Here is a 16,525-nt window from a genome sequence, read left to right as displayed (position 1 = left end):
ATTGGTTCTCATAACTCTGCCATGAGTTTTATGCCCCGGTGTGCTCAAACTGGAGCTGATGTGTTCTCATGTCAAAGAGCTGGCTTGTGCTTCTCAGTTTCTTGCCAGCAATAAATTACTGCTTAACAGATAAAGTACTAAAACTTAAGGAATGTTGTTGGCAAGGATGTGGACAAAAACGAACCCTTGTGCACTATTGGTGGGAATATAAGTTTGTATAGCCACTGTAGAAAACAGTATGGAGGCTCCTCAAAAAATTAAAAGTGGAAATATCATATGATCCAATAATTCCACTACTAGGTATTTACCCCAAGAAAACAAAAACACTGATTTGAAAAGATATATACACTCTTATATTTATTGCAGCATAATTTGTAATAGCCAAGATACAGAAGGGTGATATATATATATATATATATATATATATATATATATATATATACACACACACACACACATATGCATACAGTGGAATATTAAGCAGCCATAAAAAAGGATGAGATCTTGCCATTTGTGACAACATGGATCGACTTAGAGGGTATTATACTAAGTGAAATAAGTCAAATGGAGAGAGACAAATACCACGTGGTTTCACTTATGTGTGGAATTTAAAAAAGAAAACAAATGAGTAAAAAAACAAAAAGCAGAAACAGATCCACAAATGCAGAAACTGATGGTTGCCAGAGAGGGTGGGAGTAGGGGGAGGGCAAAAGGGGTGAAAGGGGTGAAAGGGAGTGAGAGATACAAGCTTCCAGATTATGGAATAAGACATGGGGATAAAAGGTACAGTGTGAGGAATATAGTAAACGGTACTGTAATAGTGTTACATCGTGACAGATGGTGGCTACACTTGTGATGAGCAGAGCAGAATGTATAGAGTTGTGGAATCTCGATGTACACCTGAAACTAATGTAACACTGTGTGTCAACTATACCCAAATAAAAAAATTAGAGAATGACAGTTTTTTTTTTAAGTATTTTCTCTCCTTCTCGTTTTAAGGCAGGTTTAACAACTTACTTTCATCCTGGAATAAACTTGAAGAAGATACATTATGCTAGCATCAAACTTTATGAGAAATTGGAAGAGGAAACTGGACAGGTAAATGTATTTAACTTGAAATTTGTTTTAGGTCTATTTCTCAGAAATGTCTAAGATTTCTGAAGAATTTGGACATATTATCATGTGTGTAGTGACATTAATGGCATGTGAAATGTTTAATGTGGTAGAGAAATCTAATGAATGTGTAAGGTAAGAACCCCTCGAGTTTGCTCTGTTTTTGGTTTAATTTCTTGAAGTACATTTCCCATGCAATTCACCACTCTTCTTGATTTTTTAAATAAGGAAAGGATAAAAATCAGCTTTCAAAAATATCTTTCATCAGTTACTATATCTAGAAACTCAGAAATCAGAGTATTTCAGCAACTGGATTACAAAGGATCTGATGGCCGTGCCTGAAGAGAGTCACACAGCTTTGAAAAGTACTTCACTAAAAGCCCCTCACTTTTATTTTTATCTCTTCTCATGATTACATTAGTATTCTCAAAATAAAGTCACAGGCAAACACTACCCATAGGCTAAGATGGAAGTTTACTTAAATTTTTCATGCTATTTTTCCTTGCCTAAAACTATCAGAGGGCCCACAGCCAAAGGCCAGAGGGGGAGAGTCTTCATCAAGTGAACCCTGCTTGCCTTTCCAACGTTTTCCCTTGCCACTCTTTGCTATGCTCATACGCTTCAGTTAATCTTAATTACATATAGCTCTGGAATGTGCTGGGCTCTCTGCCTGAAACAACATTTTCTCTGGCCCCATCTCAACACTCACCCTTTACCCTTCCCTGAGGTCACCCCCTTTGAGAAGCTGTCTTTGACTTCCCCCACCCACCAGTCAGGACAGCTCAGGGCACTTCTCTTGGTTCTAACAACATATGTATGTTCTTACAACGTTCCTTTAACACGAATCTCTCCTCCCTGCCCCTCGCCCCTCCCTGTTGTGGCATTTACTTTACTGGTTGATCTTCCCTCGGGACTATGAGAAACTTGAGGGCAAGGAGAAGATCTTTTATTTCTGTAACCTAGGGCTTAGCTGAGTCCTTGGCCAACTGAAGGACATCAAGAACTGTCGCATGAACGTTGTTTTCACTTCACGTGAGATCTCATCACTGCAACATTCTGATTGTTTACATTCCTTCCTCAAATCCTTTGTCTTTCCCTTTGTCACACAGTTTTCTTTTACTCTGTACATGAACCCTATCCCGTGTTATTGTAATTGTGCTTTCAGCTGTCTGCCTTCCCCTGTAGACCATAAACTCCATGCAGAAGGGTCTTTGCTTCTTGTTTGTAACGCATCTCTGCGGCTTAGCATGGTGTCTGACACAGAGGAGACAATTAGTAAATAGTTGCTGAATGAGTGTCTTTTTGTAAGAGGCAACTATTTGATACAGTTATCCCTTGCACGGCATAGACCAACTCTTTTCTTACACACTTGCATTTTCATCGTGCTGAAGGAGAACCATGTTTGAATGCCAAATAATGATTTATGTATGTGTTTGTCTTGGCATTATTGTCACAGGTGGTGGGGTTCCATCAGCCAGGGAGTATCAGAATCGCTACCACTCCTGTAAGAGTAGATGAATTTAAATATCAGATGACTCGGACTGGCTGGCATGCAACAGAGCAGTATATTATTGAGCCTGAAAAAATTCAAGAGATGTTTCCGCTACTCAACATGAATAAGGTATTTATCTTAAGGGTGTTTTCGCCATCCATTAACTTGAATTAAGAGTAGAAAAAGTTACTTTAAGAAGCTTATTAAAGGTAGAAAAACTTTGTGCGCACGTCTTGAATGGTGAAATCAGATGGTTAATGCTAGAATTTGGATACGTAACAAGGTGGGCTATTACGTATGCCAAATTAAATAAAAAAGTAATGAAAAAAGGTTTTCTACCTGGGACAACTAATGAGACATTTTCAATACCTTTTTATTACTCTGTCCCCCAGACCTAGGGGTTTGCATACATAAGCTTCTGTTGAGAACTTCAGAGAAAACAATGACCTGGTATGATAAATATATAGAGAGAAAGGTTGTCTTATTGAAACTTTTTACAAAATCAAATTTAGATGGGGCTCCTGGGTGGCGCAGTCAGTTAAGCGTCCGACTTCAGCCAGGTCACGATCTCGCGGTCCGTGAGTTCCAGCCCCGCGTCAGGCTCTGGGCTGATGGCTCAGAGCCTGGAGCCTGTTTCCGATTCTGTGTCTCCCTCTCTCTCTGCCCCTCCCCCGTTCATGCTCTGTCTCTCTCTGTCCCAAAAATAAATAAACGTTGAAAAAAAAAACAAAATCAAATTTAGAGGTGCCATGCTATGTTGCTCTATAAATATCTTCTAGCTCGTAACTGTACTGCCAGTAGGCTCCATACCAGATATTTATCTGGTTTTAACCATTTGCTTTTGTTTTGCTAGTCAATACTCCCATTCAAATAGTAAGAATGGCTAACACTGTGCTACATAACACTATGACACAGATTTATGTACCAGGTACTACTATGCTAAGCTTTTCATAGGCATAATTTTATTAATATTCACACTAATCTTATACAGTATCTATTATTACTAAACAGGAAACTACAGTGTAGATAGTTTACATAATGGAACCAAGCTCATCCAGCTAGAAAGAGCTGGAGCAGAGACTTGAAGCCAGGCTCTCGGACTCCCTTGTACTCACTACTCAAGTATACCACCAGGTGAGGCTGTCGAGGAACATAGAGGCTTAAAGTTTCTCCCTAGTGACTGCCTGTAACATCTTTGAACTGTAGCAGCACCTTGTATCACTGAGGGGGTGCTGGGGCTGTTTGCCCTCGTGAGTCTTTATAGGCTGCTGGCACTCTCTTGTCTATAGTTTTGTGTGATGACAGTGTGGTGGCAGAGTGATGTCGCATTGCATCGTCTGCATTGAAATTCCACCGATGTAAGAATATGTTATATGTGTTTATATGTCACCCTCGGAGTGCTTTGCTGGAAGACCTCACCATCACAGTGTTTTCTCAAAGGTATTGGACAATGGAAATACGTGGGAAGAGTATTCTCTGGGTCTGGGGCAGGGTGCCAAATCAAATAAATACAGGATTACTTCAATGAGGACATATCCATTATAAAATACCAACATGACATTTGGAAGTCTACAGTAATATGAATTCCATTAAAATCAAAACAAGTCTCTTGCACTAAAACTATAACAAGAGATTGGATTAGTATAATCAAAAGCTACCCACAAAGAAAAGATTAGGCCCAGATGGCTTCACTAGTAAATTCCACTAGACATTTAAAGAAGAATTAGTACTAATCCTTCACAAATGTTTCCAAAAATAGAAGAGAAAACTTCCCAACTCCTTCCATGAGGCCAGTATTACCCTGATACCAAAACCAGACAAAGACATGACAAGAAAAGAAAGACATATTGTGAATATCAGTGCAAAAATCCTTAAGAAAATACTAGCAAACTGAATTCAGCAACATTTAGAAAGGATGATGCAGCACGACCAAGTGGAATTTATGCCACGGTTGCAGGGTTGATTTAACATCTGAAAATTGATCAATGTAATATGCTACATTAATAGAATAAAGGACAAACACGCACGATCATTTCAATAGATGCAGAAAAGACACTTGATGAAAGCTCCTTGTTTGGTGCTCAGTAGATTTCTGTTGAATGGATGAAACCTGAGTATAATACCGCACAGTGTTCCTTCTATCAACTCGGTTCATCAGACTGTCATTCTTCTTTGTTTCCACATGGTACCCAGACTGAAGTCCTAGCATAGCATAGGTATTCAGGTATTAAGCTGTTGAATGACTAAATCAAGAATACATTTTCCTGACACTTACATATATTTAACAAGTGAATTTATTAACAGTATTAATTCAATATAAATAATTGATCAGTTAGTATTAGATTAGCTGAAAATGTTAGAAACCAAAATGATAATGCTTAGACAAGATACAAGATAATTTCTCTTTCAGTAAGGCAGTGCAGGATTTGAATGATGGCTATTTTCCACAAAGACTTCAGGAACCCAGTCACCTTCTAGATCATTGCTGTTATTCCTAGGGTGTGACTTGTGTTCTTATTCCAAGATGGCAGCTAGAGTTCCAGCTGTCATATCTGCATTCCAGACAATGGGATTGAGGAAGGGCAAAGAAGAAAGGACAAACGGCATAGGCCAGTGGCTTTTAAAAAAAATAATTCATGAAAGCTGCCACATGATGCTTTCATTTATATTTCATTGACCAAAACTTAGTAATACTTTTAGCTACCAGTTGGAACTAATAACTGCCAACTATTGGAAACTGTTCTTAGTGGCCATGTGTCTACATAAACATTCAGTTTACATTGCCATGAGGGTCGGGGGCGAGAATGGATGTTGGAGACAATTGCAAACCTCTATTAAGTAGCCTGTCTACTTAACATTCAGTGTGAATCCTTCCCTAGTTTGAGATTTGATAAAGGGAAAAGAAGTACAGATTGATCAATCTGATGCCATGATACACTTTTACAGTCCAGTTTTACACAGAATAATGGATATGTATTTGTTTAAATATTGACTCTTTTATGATCGATTTAGATTTTAGCTGGACTGTATAATCCTGGAGATGGTCACATCGATCCTTACTCTCTAACTATGGCCCTAGCTGCTGGGGCTAGGAAATATGGTGCCCTTTTAAAGTATCCTGCCCCGGTGACTTCTCTGATACCCAGGTCAGATGGAACATGGGATGTTGAAACACCACAGGGATCTATGAGAGCGAATAGAATTGTGAATGCTGCAGGTAAGCATTATATATATAATTCAATATATGTGTAATTAGTAGGTTTTTTTCAAGTGGCAAAGAAATAAGATATTTGGCCATAGAGTAATATCTAATATTTTACATTATGTACATTGTTAGGGAACACTGTAACATTCCCAAGGTGAACATTTTGTCTGTTTCTAAGCTACAAAGCCCTCCCTCCATCACTTTGCTTTTGGTGTATGAGATGCCGCCCTGTCCTTGGTTACCCATAGAAAGTTGGTGTTCTTCTCCATTCTCTGTTTTATTCTGCTCCAGATCATCTTTTGCTAATGATGCTGCTTTTTCTATGTTCACTCATTCTTTCTTCTAATAGCCAAAGTCTAGTATTCAAATTCGTGAGCATCCTTTTGTTCTCAGTTTACTTTTGGGAGCAGATCTGATCATTTGTGTGCTCTCTCATCCTTTTCTGATTCATTGACTTCAGTCAAAAAACGTTTAACTCTTTTCCTTTCAGAACATTATTAAATCTATTTCATAACCTTGATTTTTTACATTGTCCTGTTACAATTTAGACTCAGATTAGTGAAGTCAAAAGGGATATTTGAGTTAATCTCACAACCCACCCATTTTTCCACTGTGGAGACCAAGTTCCAGAAATGTCATGTTACTTGGCAAAGCAGCAGAGTTATGTTGGGGCCAGGTTTTGGACCTGAGTCTTTTGATTCCTGAGTTAATACACTTTCCAACAGGTCATTTACCTGTGAAGTCATTTTCAATTATCAGACATACAAAAGTAAGCTCTTGTGCAAAGGAAAATGCTTATGCAGTCTGAACTGGACTAATAATTTGTATTTACCTGTAGTTCATAGTGGTTAATTTAAAACCCAAAGTAAGCAAGAGCCAGTAACTGATTTTCTTGTGGTCTGTTCTTGGAGTCATTACTTAAATTATAAAATGAAACCAATCTTTATTATTTATCAGATCTAATTATATTTAAGAGTTTAAGTTAGTATTTTTGAATTTTTCTAATCCATGCCCTCCATTTGAAAAGCATAAAAATCTTATGCTTTCTTTAATATTATTTGAAATTGAAAATAATGTAAAAGGACTTGCCTACACAGTAAAAGCAAAGGAACAAAACATTGCTTTGTTTTTGAGCTTTGCCTCCCACCCCACCCCACCCCAATCCCTATCTGGTAACCCATCACCATCCTTGGGCACCACTGATCTAAATTTTGTGAGAAGATGTAAGGCAATGAAATCATTCATATTTTCTTCCGCACGTAACAAGGATTGCTTGTAATCTTGTAACTTTATGGTCTCACAAAATTATTGTCTAAATCCATCAGACTGTTTTTATAGTGATAGCAAACGAAACAGATGAAACACACTCTGACCTCCATACCAGACATCACTAATTGATCACTGCACTTATTTCAGATGGGCTTGGGCGTGTTCTCCCATGTCTCTCAACACGGTGCTTCAGGCAGCCACACACTCCCAACTGATATTTTGAGAAATAATGTAGAAGAATTTAATTTAACATATTTTTTGATGTTTTCCTAAGATGGTAAGCTTTTATTTACATAATTCATTGCCACTGTAATACACTTTTCTTTTTTTTTTTAATGTTTATTTATTTATTTTTGAGGGAGAGAGAGAGAATGCGAGCTGGGGAGGGGCAGAGAGAGAAGGAGACACAGAATCGGATGCAGGCTCCAGGCTCTGAGCTGTCAGCACAGAGCCTGATGTGGGGCTCAAACTCACAGACCACAAGATCATGATCTGAGCCGAAGTCAGATGCTTAACAGACTGAGCCACCCAGGCACTCCTGTAATAAATTTTTTCTAAACCATAAACTGTGAGGAATAAGGAATCACTGAAGATAAAGATAGAATAATTCTCAAAGACATCTGACCTAAACCCAGGGCAGTGGTTACCAGGTGAAGTTTTCTATGCAACTGTGAAATCTTGTGTGGTTGGGTGGGGGAGGGCTGTGGCAGGAGGTCCTGGAGTACAGCTTTTCTGGTGCTGGCCTGGGAAAGAAATCCCTGGAATTAGGGTGATAGTGTGGCCCTGCATTTACCGCTCCATGGGACCTAATTTTCTCCAGCCTGGATTGTTCTCCAGGATGCCCTTGTTTGTTCTCTCTTCCGGAGGTGTTTTACCCGGCCACATCTACTCCCTCTCGCATCCTCAGTTTTTGGTAAGCCAAGCAGCTCCTTCTTGAAAATTGTGTGAAGAACTGTGCTGTCTCAATGTTCATTTCTTTATCTCATGCAGATCGTATCTCTGGCCCATAATCTTGTGTTTTTTTTGTTTTTTTTTTGTTTTGTTTTGTTTTTTGTTTTTTTTCTTTTCTTCCTCAATCTCTTCTCTTCCACTGGGTAAAAGTTACTGGAGAAAATCTAACTGATTGCATATTTGTAGTCCATGGAAGGTGTGGAGAAGTGTGTGTTTAATTATTTGTAAGTCTGCTTAAAAAAAAACCACCTTATTTGCAGTATAGAAGGTAAGCCTCAGTAACTGAGGGCAAAGGTTTGGGTATGCTTGCTTCTCGAACTGAAATTAACAGAGATCAGTTTTATGAATAAAGCATCTGCAGAAAGCATTGTGTTAACGTGATTTGAGAATGCGTGGCTGACAGATGTATCCCAGAGTTACTTAGTGAGACAAGGATGCCTCACAAATTCAGGCAAGGCCTTCAGGCTAGCTCTGAAATCTAATTAAAGCAACCAGGATATAGACTTGGAAATGTGACCGAAATATAAAAGACGTAAACACCACCATTATGGTACTCAACTGTACCATAACCTGCTAGAAGTTTCTTTATGTGAAGTCGTAACAGAAGGCAGCTGAGTCTTTAGTATATTCATGAAAAGGAAAGTCTAAAAGTAAAAATGTGTCCGTTTGGGGTGCCTGGGTGGCTTAGTTGGTTAAGCGTCGGACTTTGGCTCAGGTTATGATCTCGCAGTTGACAAGTTCGAGCCCCGCATCGGGCTCTTTGCTGACGGCTTGGAGCCTGGAGCCTGCTTCGGATTCTGTGTGTCCCTCTCTCCCTGCCCCTCTCTCGCTTGTGCTCTGTCTATCAAAAATAAATAAACATTAAAAAAAATTTTTTTTAAATTAAAAAAAAAAAAAATGTGTCCGTTTGCTGATGTGTTTCCAGCATTGTCCAGGTCTATGGGGCTCTCTGGCCCAGAGACACATGTATTGCCAGCCATGTGACCTGGGCAAATTACTCATTTGTAAAACGGAGAGAACAGTTCTCATCTCAGAAAGCTGTTATGACTGGTAAGTAGCTAATAATGAAAAGTACCCTGAACAGAACCAGTACCACACAGTAAGCACTAGAAAAAATACGTCTAATGATTATGATTATAATTGTTTCCTTGAAAGCCTATCTGCCCCTCCCACCACCCCATCCCGGGAACACTAGCATCAGTTTGCTATAACTTCTGGGCACAGGCTTTTAACCTTACCCACCTCCTTTCACTTGTTCCATTGTCACACAGCACCCATTCTGTTGGTACATTTGGTTCTCAAACTGATGTACGTATGAATTGCTGTGGAAAGTTTCCCAGATTTCAAAAGATTCTAATTTAAGTGATCTGGGTGGGGACTCAGAAGCTCTATTTTAAGCAAGTACTCCAGGTACTGCAGTGTCTGTTCCAGATGGTCTGCAAAACATCTTTAGAGAAACACTATTACATAGATGTTCCTAGAGGAGAGTAGGAACTTTATTCTTTTACATTTTTTTTAACTTTGTTTTTTAATGTCTATTTATTTTTGAGAGAGAGAGAGAGAGAGAGAGAGAGAGAGAGAGAGAGAGAGAGATCACAAGCAGGGGAGGGCCGAGAGAGAGGGGAGACACAGAATCTGAAGCAGGCTCCAGGCTCTGAGCTGTCAAATCTGTCAGGCACAGAGCCTGACGCTCAGAGCCCAACGTGCGGCTTGAACCCAGGAACCACGAGATCATGATCGGAGCCAAGTCGGAAGCCTAACTGGCTGAGCCACCCAGGCACCCTGTAGTAACCTTATTCTTGAGCAAGCAGAGCTGAAAACTAGTTTTGGACACTTCTGACCTCTTGGGATAAAATAGTCTAACTTGCCTTTGGTACCTGAAACTGCTCAGGGGCATGAGCAGAAGATATTTTATTATCATGTAAGTTTTTTCTCTGCATGGTGAAGAATGTTTCTCTTGACTCCATTTCTTCTTGACTCATTAAGCCTGAGATAACTTTATAAACTTTACTTAAGAATTTTCTTAATATGGTAAATCAGAAATATGATTGGATCATGCCAACGTGAAGCCCAATGTTTGGCCAAAAGAGAATTGCTTAATTTTGCCTGGCACTCTGCATCAGAGAATGCCACTGTATAAACAAACCATCACTGTCACCGTATAAACCACCTGTACAAGTAAACTTGTCTATGAACCTTCACTCTTCATTTTAACTCTATTTCTATTAATCATTGCATTAAAAAAAAAAACAGAAGCCATTTCCAATAACTATTTTTATTGACCCTTCTGTTGTTTCTGAGGTCATAATGGTAGATTTGAGTGATTCTTCCATATTTGTCTCTCTTACCTTTGAACTTGGTGGGTGGGTGATGTAGCGAGAGTTGAATTATAACCACACCAGATTTAGGTTAACTTGCTTGACAGAAAGAGGAAGAAAATGCCAACAAACACCACCACCATAGGGTAAAACAGCATTCGGCTTGTTCTGGAGTGTAAAATCATATAGTTCTATAATACTTACGCATATGTTCCCACTGTATTTTAATGAGCAAGTGCATTAATAAGCAAGCAATTAGACTCAGAAATTCATAAATATGTTTGAATAGGAAAGAATTTATTTTCTTCAATTTTTGCTTTTAATTGAAATAAGTGTATTGGGGATACTGGAGTGGTTTGAATTGCTAGGCTAAATATTTTGGCTTTTTATATTTTAAATCTGCTGTGGTGCATATAACTAGCATTTATGGCTCTCCTATATTTTCTTACAAAGTTCTTCCATTGAAAATTCACTTCTTCCTACTAACAAAAATAAATTAAATCTGTAAATTATTAAAAGACCAACAAGAGGCTCTAATGCCCACAAGTAAGATTTTTGGTTTGCAAATAGACATCCAGTTAGGGGGCTATTAAAGAAGTATGGCCAGGGGCGCCTGGGTGGCGCAGTCGGTTAAACGTCCGACTTCAGCCAGGTCATGATCTCACGGTCCGTGAGTTCGAGCCCCGAGTCGGGCTCTGGGCTGATGGCTCAGAGCCTGGAGCCTGTTTCCGATTCTGTATCTCCCTCTCTCTCTGCCCCTCCCCTGTTCATGCTCTGTCTCTCTCTGTCCCAAAAAAATAAATAAACGTTGAAAAAAAAAAAAAAAAAAAGAAGTATGGCCAGGGGACCTGGGTGGTTCAGTCAGTTAGGCATCTGACTTTAGTTCAGGTCATGATCTCACAGCTCATGAGTTTGAGCCCCACGTCAGACCCTGTGCTGACAGCTCAGAGCCTGGAGCCTGCTTCAGATTCTGTGTCTCCCTCCCTCTCTGCCCCTCCCCCCCACCTTGTTTTCTCTCTCTCTCTCTCTCTCTCTCCCCCCCATCTCTCTCTCTCTCTCAAAAATAAATAAATATTAAACAAACAAACAAACAAACACTTATGGTCAGTTTAGCCATTAGGCCAAAGCAAAACAACAAAGCCCAAGGATGACGTTTAGATAGTAAAATAGAAATAATTAAAAAAAATGTTTTTAATGTTTATTTTTGAGAGAGAGAGAGACAGAGTGCAAGTTGGGGACGGGCAGAGAGAGAGAGGGAGACAGAGAACCCGAAGCAGTCTCCAGGCTCTGAGCCGTCAGCACAGAGCCTGATGCAGAGCTCGAACCCACAAACTGTGAGATCATGACCCAAGCTGAAGTTCGGTGCTTAACCGACTGAGCCACCCAGGCACCCCAGTAGAAATAAATTTTGACACATAGGGTACATAGTCTGGGTTCCCAGACTGATTCATAATCGATGATCCTGTATTTAGCTCTGAACCTCATAATGACATAGGCTTCAGAACTCTTTATTAGATTTCTAAAAAAAGCAGAAACAGAAATGGTTAAAAAATTGAGTGCAACCTCTAAAGAAATAACTTGAATAAGATTCTCTAATCATTTGAATGATTACTCAAAATTATTCTGAAGCAAACAAGCAAATAGAACCTCCTTCCCCCAAATAATCTGCTGATGGGTCAGGCAACACCATGTCCCTGCCAAATAATCATTCTAGATTCTAAAATACCTTTATGCAAGTGAAGGTGTCTTGGATTTTTAAAACAAAATCTTCCCATAGGAAGAAAACCAATAAGGTATGATGATTCCAAGGTCTCCCAGTGTGACATTGGGCATGTCTCTTTCCTTCTCTGGACTTTAGCTCCACGTCTGTGTACCGAAGAGTCAGCTGGGGGAGAATCAAGGGTCCTTTCAGCCACAATCTGGTTTTTTCTTTTGCAAAGGTAAAAATAACATTCATCTCCACCGGTAAGACAGTCCCAATACACACTGTGAACTGAGATACATTCTCATAGAGGTACTCCCACTTACTGGACTCATGGTTCCTTCATGCCCGTTGCAAGAAAGGATCTTACAGATGTATTCTAGCCAAGCGTTTACAATAACAGATAAAACTTACTGTGCTATCTCTCCCAAAGTATATACATTTTCAAAATTTAAGTTAACAGAACAATTCTGTATTTGTAGAATCTTAGGCATCAGTAATGTGGGGAGAGGAGGGCCTGGGGGATAGAGGGATTGACTTGGAAGGCTTTCTTGTGCACAATTATTATACCGATCAACACAGGCCCCTTTATGGTTTGATCATTTCTGTTTCAGGAGTAGGGTCAGTCCATTACTGTCTTTCTTATCAACATTTGTACATTTTATATATTTGGGTTGTTTGGTTTGTTCTTCAAATAAATGTGTTGTTGTTTTCCTGCCTGCCTCTGCTTATAGACAAAATATTTTTTCAGGAATTACAAACTCCTGAAAAACAAGTATGTATCTGTTAGATTATAGGTGTCTTCAAAACGCTGGGGCAGGTAAAATACTCTCTTCCCCCAGGTTCAGTTTTGTAATGACAAAAAATTTAAAGTTGTTATCACATTCTTTAGACTTTCCATGAGTACTGAAGTCTTCTCGATATTTTATCTGAAAATAAATTGCCATATCTGTGTCAGGTGTAGTATGTTTACGTATGTGGTAACATTTTAAAATGACTTTTTTTTCTTTAAGGATTTTGGGCTCGTGAAGTAGGTAAGATGGTGGGACTAGAACACCCTCTCATTCCGGTCCAGCATCAATATGTTGTGACATCAACTATACCTGAAGTGAAAGCTTTGAAACGAGAACTCCCTGTGCTCCGTGACCTGGAAGGATCCTATTATCTGCGACAGGAAAGGGATGGGCTTTTGTTTGGTCCATATGAAAGTCAGGAGAAAATGAAAGTGCAGGACTCGTGGGTCACCAATGGAGTCCCTCCAGGTGGGTTCCACAAATGCAAGTCTGTGCAGGTCGGGCACATATGTTTTGTCTTCTCTGTGGCGGGGGCTGGCTGTAGACTAAGATGACACCGTAACATTAGACTACTGGATACCTGGGACGCTGGAGGTGAGGGGTTTGAGGCCAGCTCTGTTCTCATGTCCCTTTCACCGATCACAGCAGGAAGTAAGGAAAGAGAGAAGAGGCAGTTGGTGATGGAGAAGCTGAAGAAACATACCTTCCGCTTCCCGGTAATTTTTCACCTGCCTGCACCAACCTCCTTCCTCCCCACTTTTTCCTCGCTCTCTCACCTGCCTGGTCTAGTTTCCAGATTTGGATATAGCTGATATTGTGCTTTGACGGTTGGAAACATGGCAGGTAGCAGAGACAGGATATCTGGCCTACTAAGAATGAAAGTGTCAGAGTCTGTCACAGAGCAGGATAGGTTGCTCCTGCAAACTGATGCCCTCCCCTACTCCATAAATAAATGTAGAAAAGCCCTATGCGAAAGCGGGAGGAACCATAGTTTCTGTAAGGGAGGTGGACCCGTTTTGTTTTCCATGAAACATTTCTACAGAGCTAAATTAAAGATGGAGGTTACCTAAGGAGGTAAACAAAACAATCTGTAGAAAGTACTAAAATGTCATTGGGCACTGAAATATTATAGGGGATATAAAGAAATGGAGGAAATTGTACTTCCTAGAATTATACTTTGATAAGCTACTTGGGATAGGGACTGAAGTTCTCCCCTACTCCTCAATACACATGTGCCCATGTGACCACGAATGATCACTAAACTGCCTTCCAGAGAAGTTGGGCCAGCTAGCTGAGGGCTTTTGTTTTGTTGAGTTGGCTCTGCACATTTGGGCTTGCATGGAAGAGCTCCTGATCTCAGGAGGGCTGATGGACACCTGAGAACCTTCCTTTCTGTTCTTCCCTCATGCTGGCAGCCTGTCTTCCAAATAAATGTTTTGTTTTTAAAACTTTTTTTTAATGTTTATTCATTTTTGAAAGACAGAGAGACAGAGCACAAGCAGGGGGTGGGGTGGAGAGAGAGGGAAACACAGAATCCGAAGCAGGCTCCAGTCTCTGAGCTGTCAGCACAGAGCCCGATGCGGGGCTCGAACTCACAAACCGTGAGATCATGCCCTGAGCCGAAGTCGGATGCTCAACCGACCGAGCCACCCAGGCGCCCCATCTTCCAAATAAATGTTGAACAAATATTTCAATTTCCAAATTCCAAGTTGGAGGGAGAGCCAGATTGTTAGCTGTCCCTGGGCGCGTACATGTCCTGGTCCAACCCTCGTGGTCTGCAGGCCTCTGTGCAACTAACCCAACATGCTTTTCACAGGAGGAACAAGAAGCTGGCTGACTGCTGTGTGGGAAAGTCACCAGTATTGGCGGAGAAGTTCTTTTAGAGGCTCATCTGTGGCTTCAATCACAGTACCTTTTACGAATGAGGAAATTAATGTGTTTCAAGACCCTGACTCTTTTCTACGAATCTAGCTCTCAATTACGTATGGGAGCGGGCGTGTGGCAGGAGGCCTCCATGCCATTCTTTCTGTGCTGAGAGCTAAAAGGCATCTAGCATCCATTATTCTAGATCCTGGAGTAGTTTTCTGTTTATGCCCTGTGTCCTGACATGACTTTGCAAGCTCCCTTTTGCCCTTAACTGGGAGGATAGATCAGACTTTTAGGGTTAATTAAAAGATAAAAGTTCTCTCTTGACAAACCAGTTATTGTTTGTTTTTTAAAATTATGATTGGTTTACATGTTGAAAACTGTTGATATACCTAGATTTATATTTATTATTAATTAAGAGGATTAACTTTCATGATTTTATTATTTCAACAAAAATAAATTATTATTCTCAGAAATGTGATGGGTACTTATCTGTTGATAGTGAATATTAAGTTTAGACTTAAAAAAAAAAGAAGAAGTACCTTCCATAAGACCATCTTTAAATGTAAACTGATTCAGACTTAAGTCACTTTGGAATACCTGTCAGGGCAATTGTGGCATCCTGACCACAATGGTATGTCTCTTCAGGGTTTGGAAAGGAGCTCTTTGAGTCTGATCTTGACCGAATTATGGAACATGTGGAAGCTGCCATGGAAATGGTTCCAGTCTTGAAAAAGGCTGATATCATCAATATCGTCAATGGTCCTATCACCTATTCTCCTGACATTCTGCCTATGGTGGGTCCCCATCAGGGAGTCAGAAACTACTGGGTGGCTATAGGCTTTGGGTAAGTATCTCTTTTATTATTTTATTTTATTTTATTTTATTTTATTTTATTTTATTTTATTTTAATTTTCAAGAGAGAGAGCACAAGTGAGGGAGAGGGACAGAGGGAGAGAGAAAGAGAATCCCAAGTGGGCTTCACGCCAAGCATGGAGCCTGATGTGAGGTTCTATCCCATGATCTGAGCTGAAATCAAGAGTCGGGTGTTCAACTGACTGAGCCACCCAAGAACTCTGAGTATCTCCATTTAATTCAACATTTATTATAGAGTCAAGTATCTTTTTTAATAGAGTCAAGTATTATAGATAAGTCTTGTCTTGTAATCTCAGTCCAAAATGGAAAATGAGAGAAGGGCAGAGAGTTTTCTTCCTTAAATGACCATTGAGATATGAGGAATAAGATATTTCAATCTTTGGGTGCCTGGGTGGCTCAGTCAATTAAGCGTCTGACTTCAGCTCAGGTCACAATCTCGCAGTTGGTGGGTTTGAGCCCCATGTTGGGCTCTGTGCTGACAGCTCAGATCCTGGAGCCTGCTTCAGATTCTGTGTCTCCCTCTCTCTCTGCCCTAACCCGGCTCGCTCTGTCTCTCTCTGTGTCTCTTAAAAATAATAAATAAACATTAAAAAAATTTTTTTTAAATTCACTTTTAAAATCCTGACTGTATAATGGTTTAATCACTTGTATAGATTTTAAAGATGATCACATAGAAGGGCAGTGATTTCCTGGAAACCTCTCTTCACATATTTCCTGCCATTTCCATTATTCCTGTCTCTTTTCATGCTGTGTATGTTCATATTGGTCAATTTGCCCCAATTTTACAAGGCTGTTTTCATAACACAGTGTGACAAACATAATACCAAGTATCAAATGAATAACGTATATGATGCCTTTTTCACCATAATTCAGGTTTATCCAACATAATTTGTTTCTTAATGATTCCTCAGGTTGCTTACTATTTACGATTCTGTTACC

The 16,525-nt window shown here is 39.8% G+C and overlaps 1 protein-coding gene across 2 annotated transcripts in view; it reads left to right on the top strand.

Moving 5' to 3' along the window:
* Positions 1 to 16,525, top strand: part of DMGDH (dimethylglycine dehydrogenase) — a 68,822-nt gene that overhangs the window by 9,535 nt on the left and 42,762 nt on the right. For both annotated transcript variants that reach the window (XM_047869771.1, XM_047869761.1), the window contains exons 3-7: positions 1,000 to 1,098; positions 2,570 to 2,734; positions 5,618 to 5,822; positions 13,064 to 13,312; positions 15,359 to 15,557. In XM_047869771.1, the coding sequence (XP_047725727.1) occupies positions 1,000 to 1,098; positions 2,570 to 2,734; positions 5,618 to 5,822; positions 13,064 to 13,312; positions 15,359 to 15,557 (917 nt within the window). The remainder of the gene's footprint in view (positions 1 to 999; positions 1,099 to 2,569; positions 2,735 to 5,617; positions 5,823 to 13,063; positions 13,313 to 15,358; positions 15,558 to 16,525) is intronic.

This window comes from Prionailurus viverrinus, chromosome A1 (assembly GCF_022837055.1).
Source record: "Prionailurus viverrinus isolate Anna chromosome A1, UM_Priviv_1.0, whole genome shotgun sequence".
NCBI classification, from domain to species: domain Eukaryota; kingdom Metazoa; phylum Chordata; class Mammalia; order Carnivora; family Felidae; genus Prionailurus; species Prionailurus viverrinus.
This window is presented reverse-complemented; position numbering and strand designations above follow the sequence as displayed.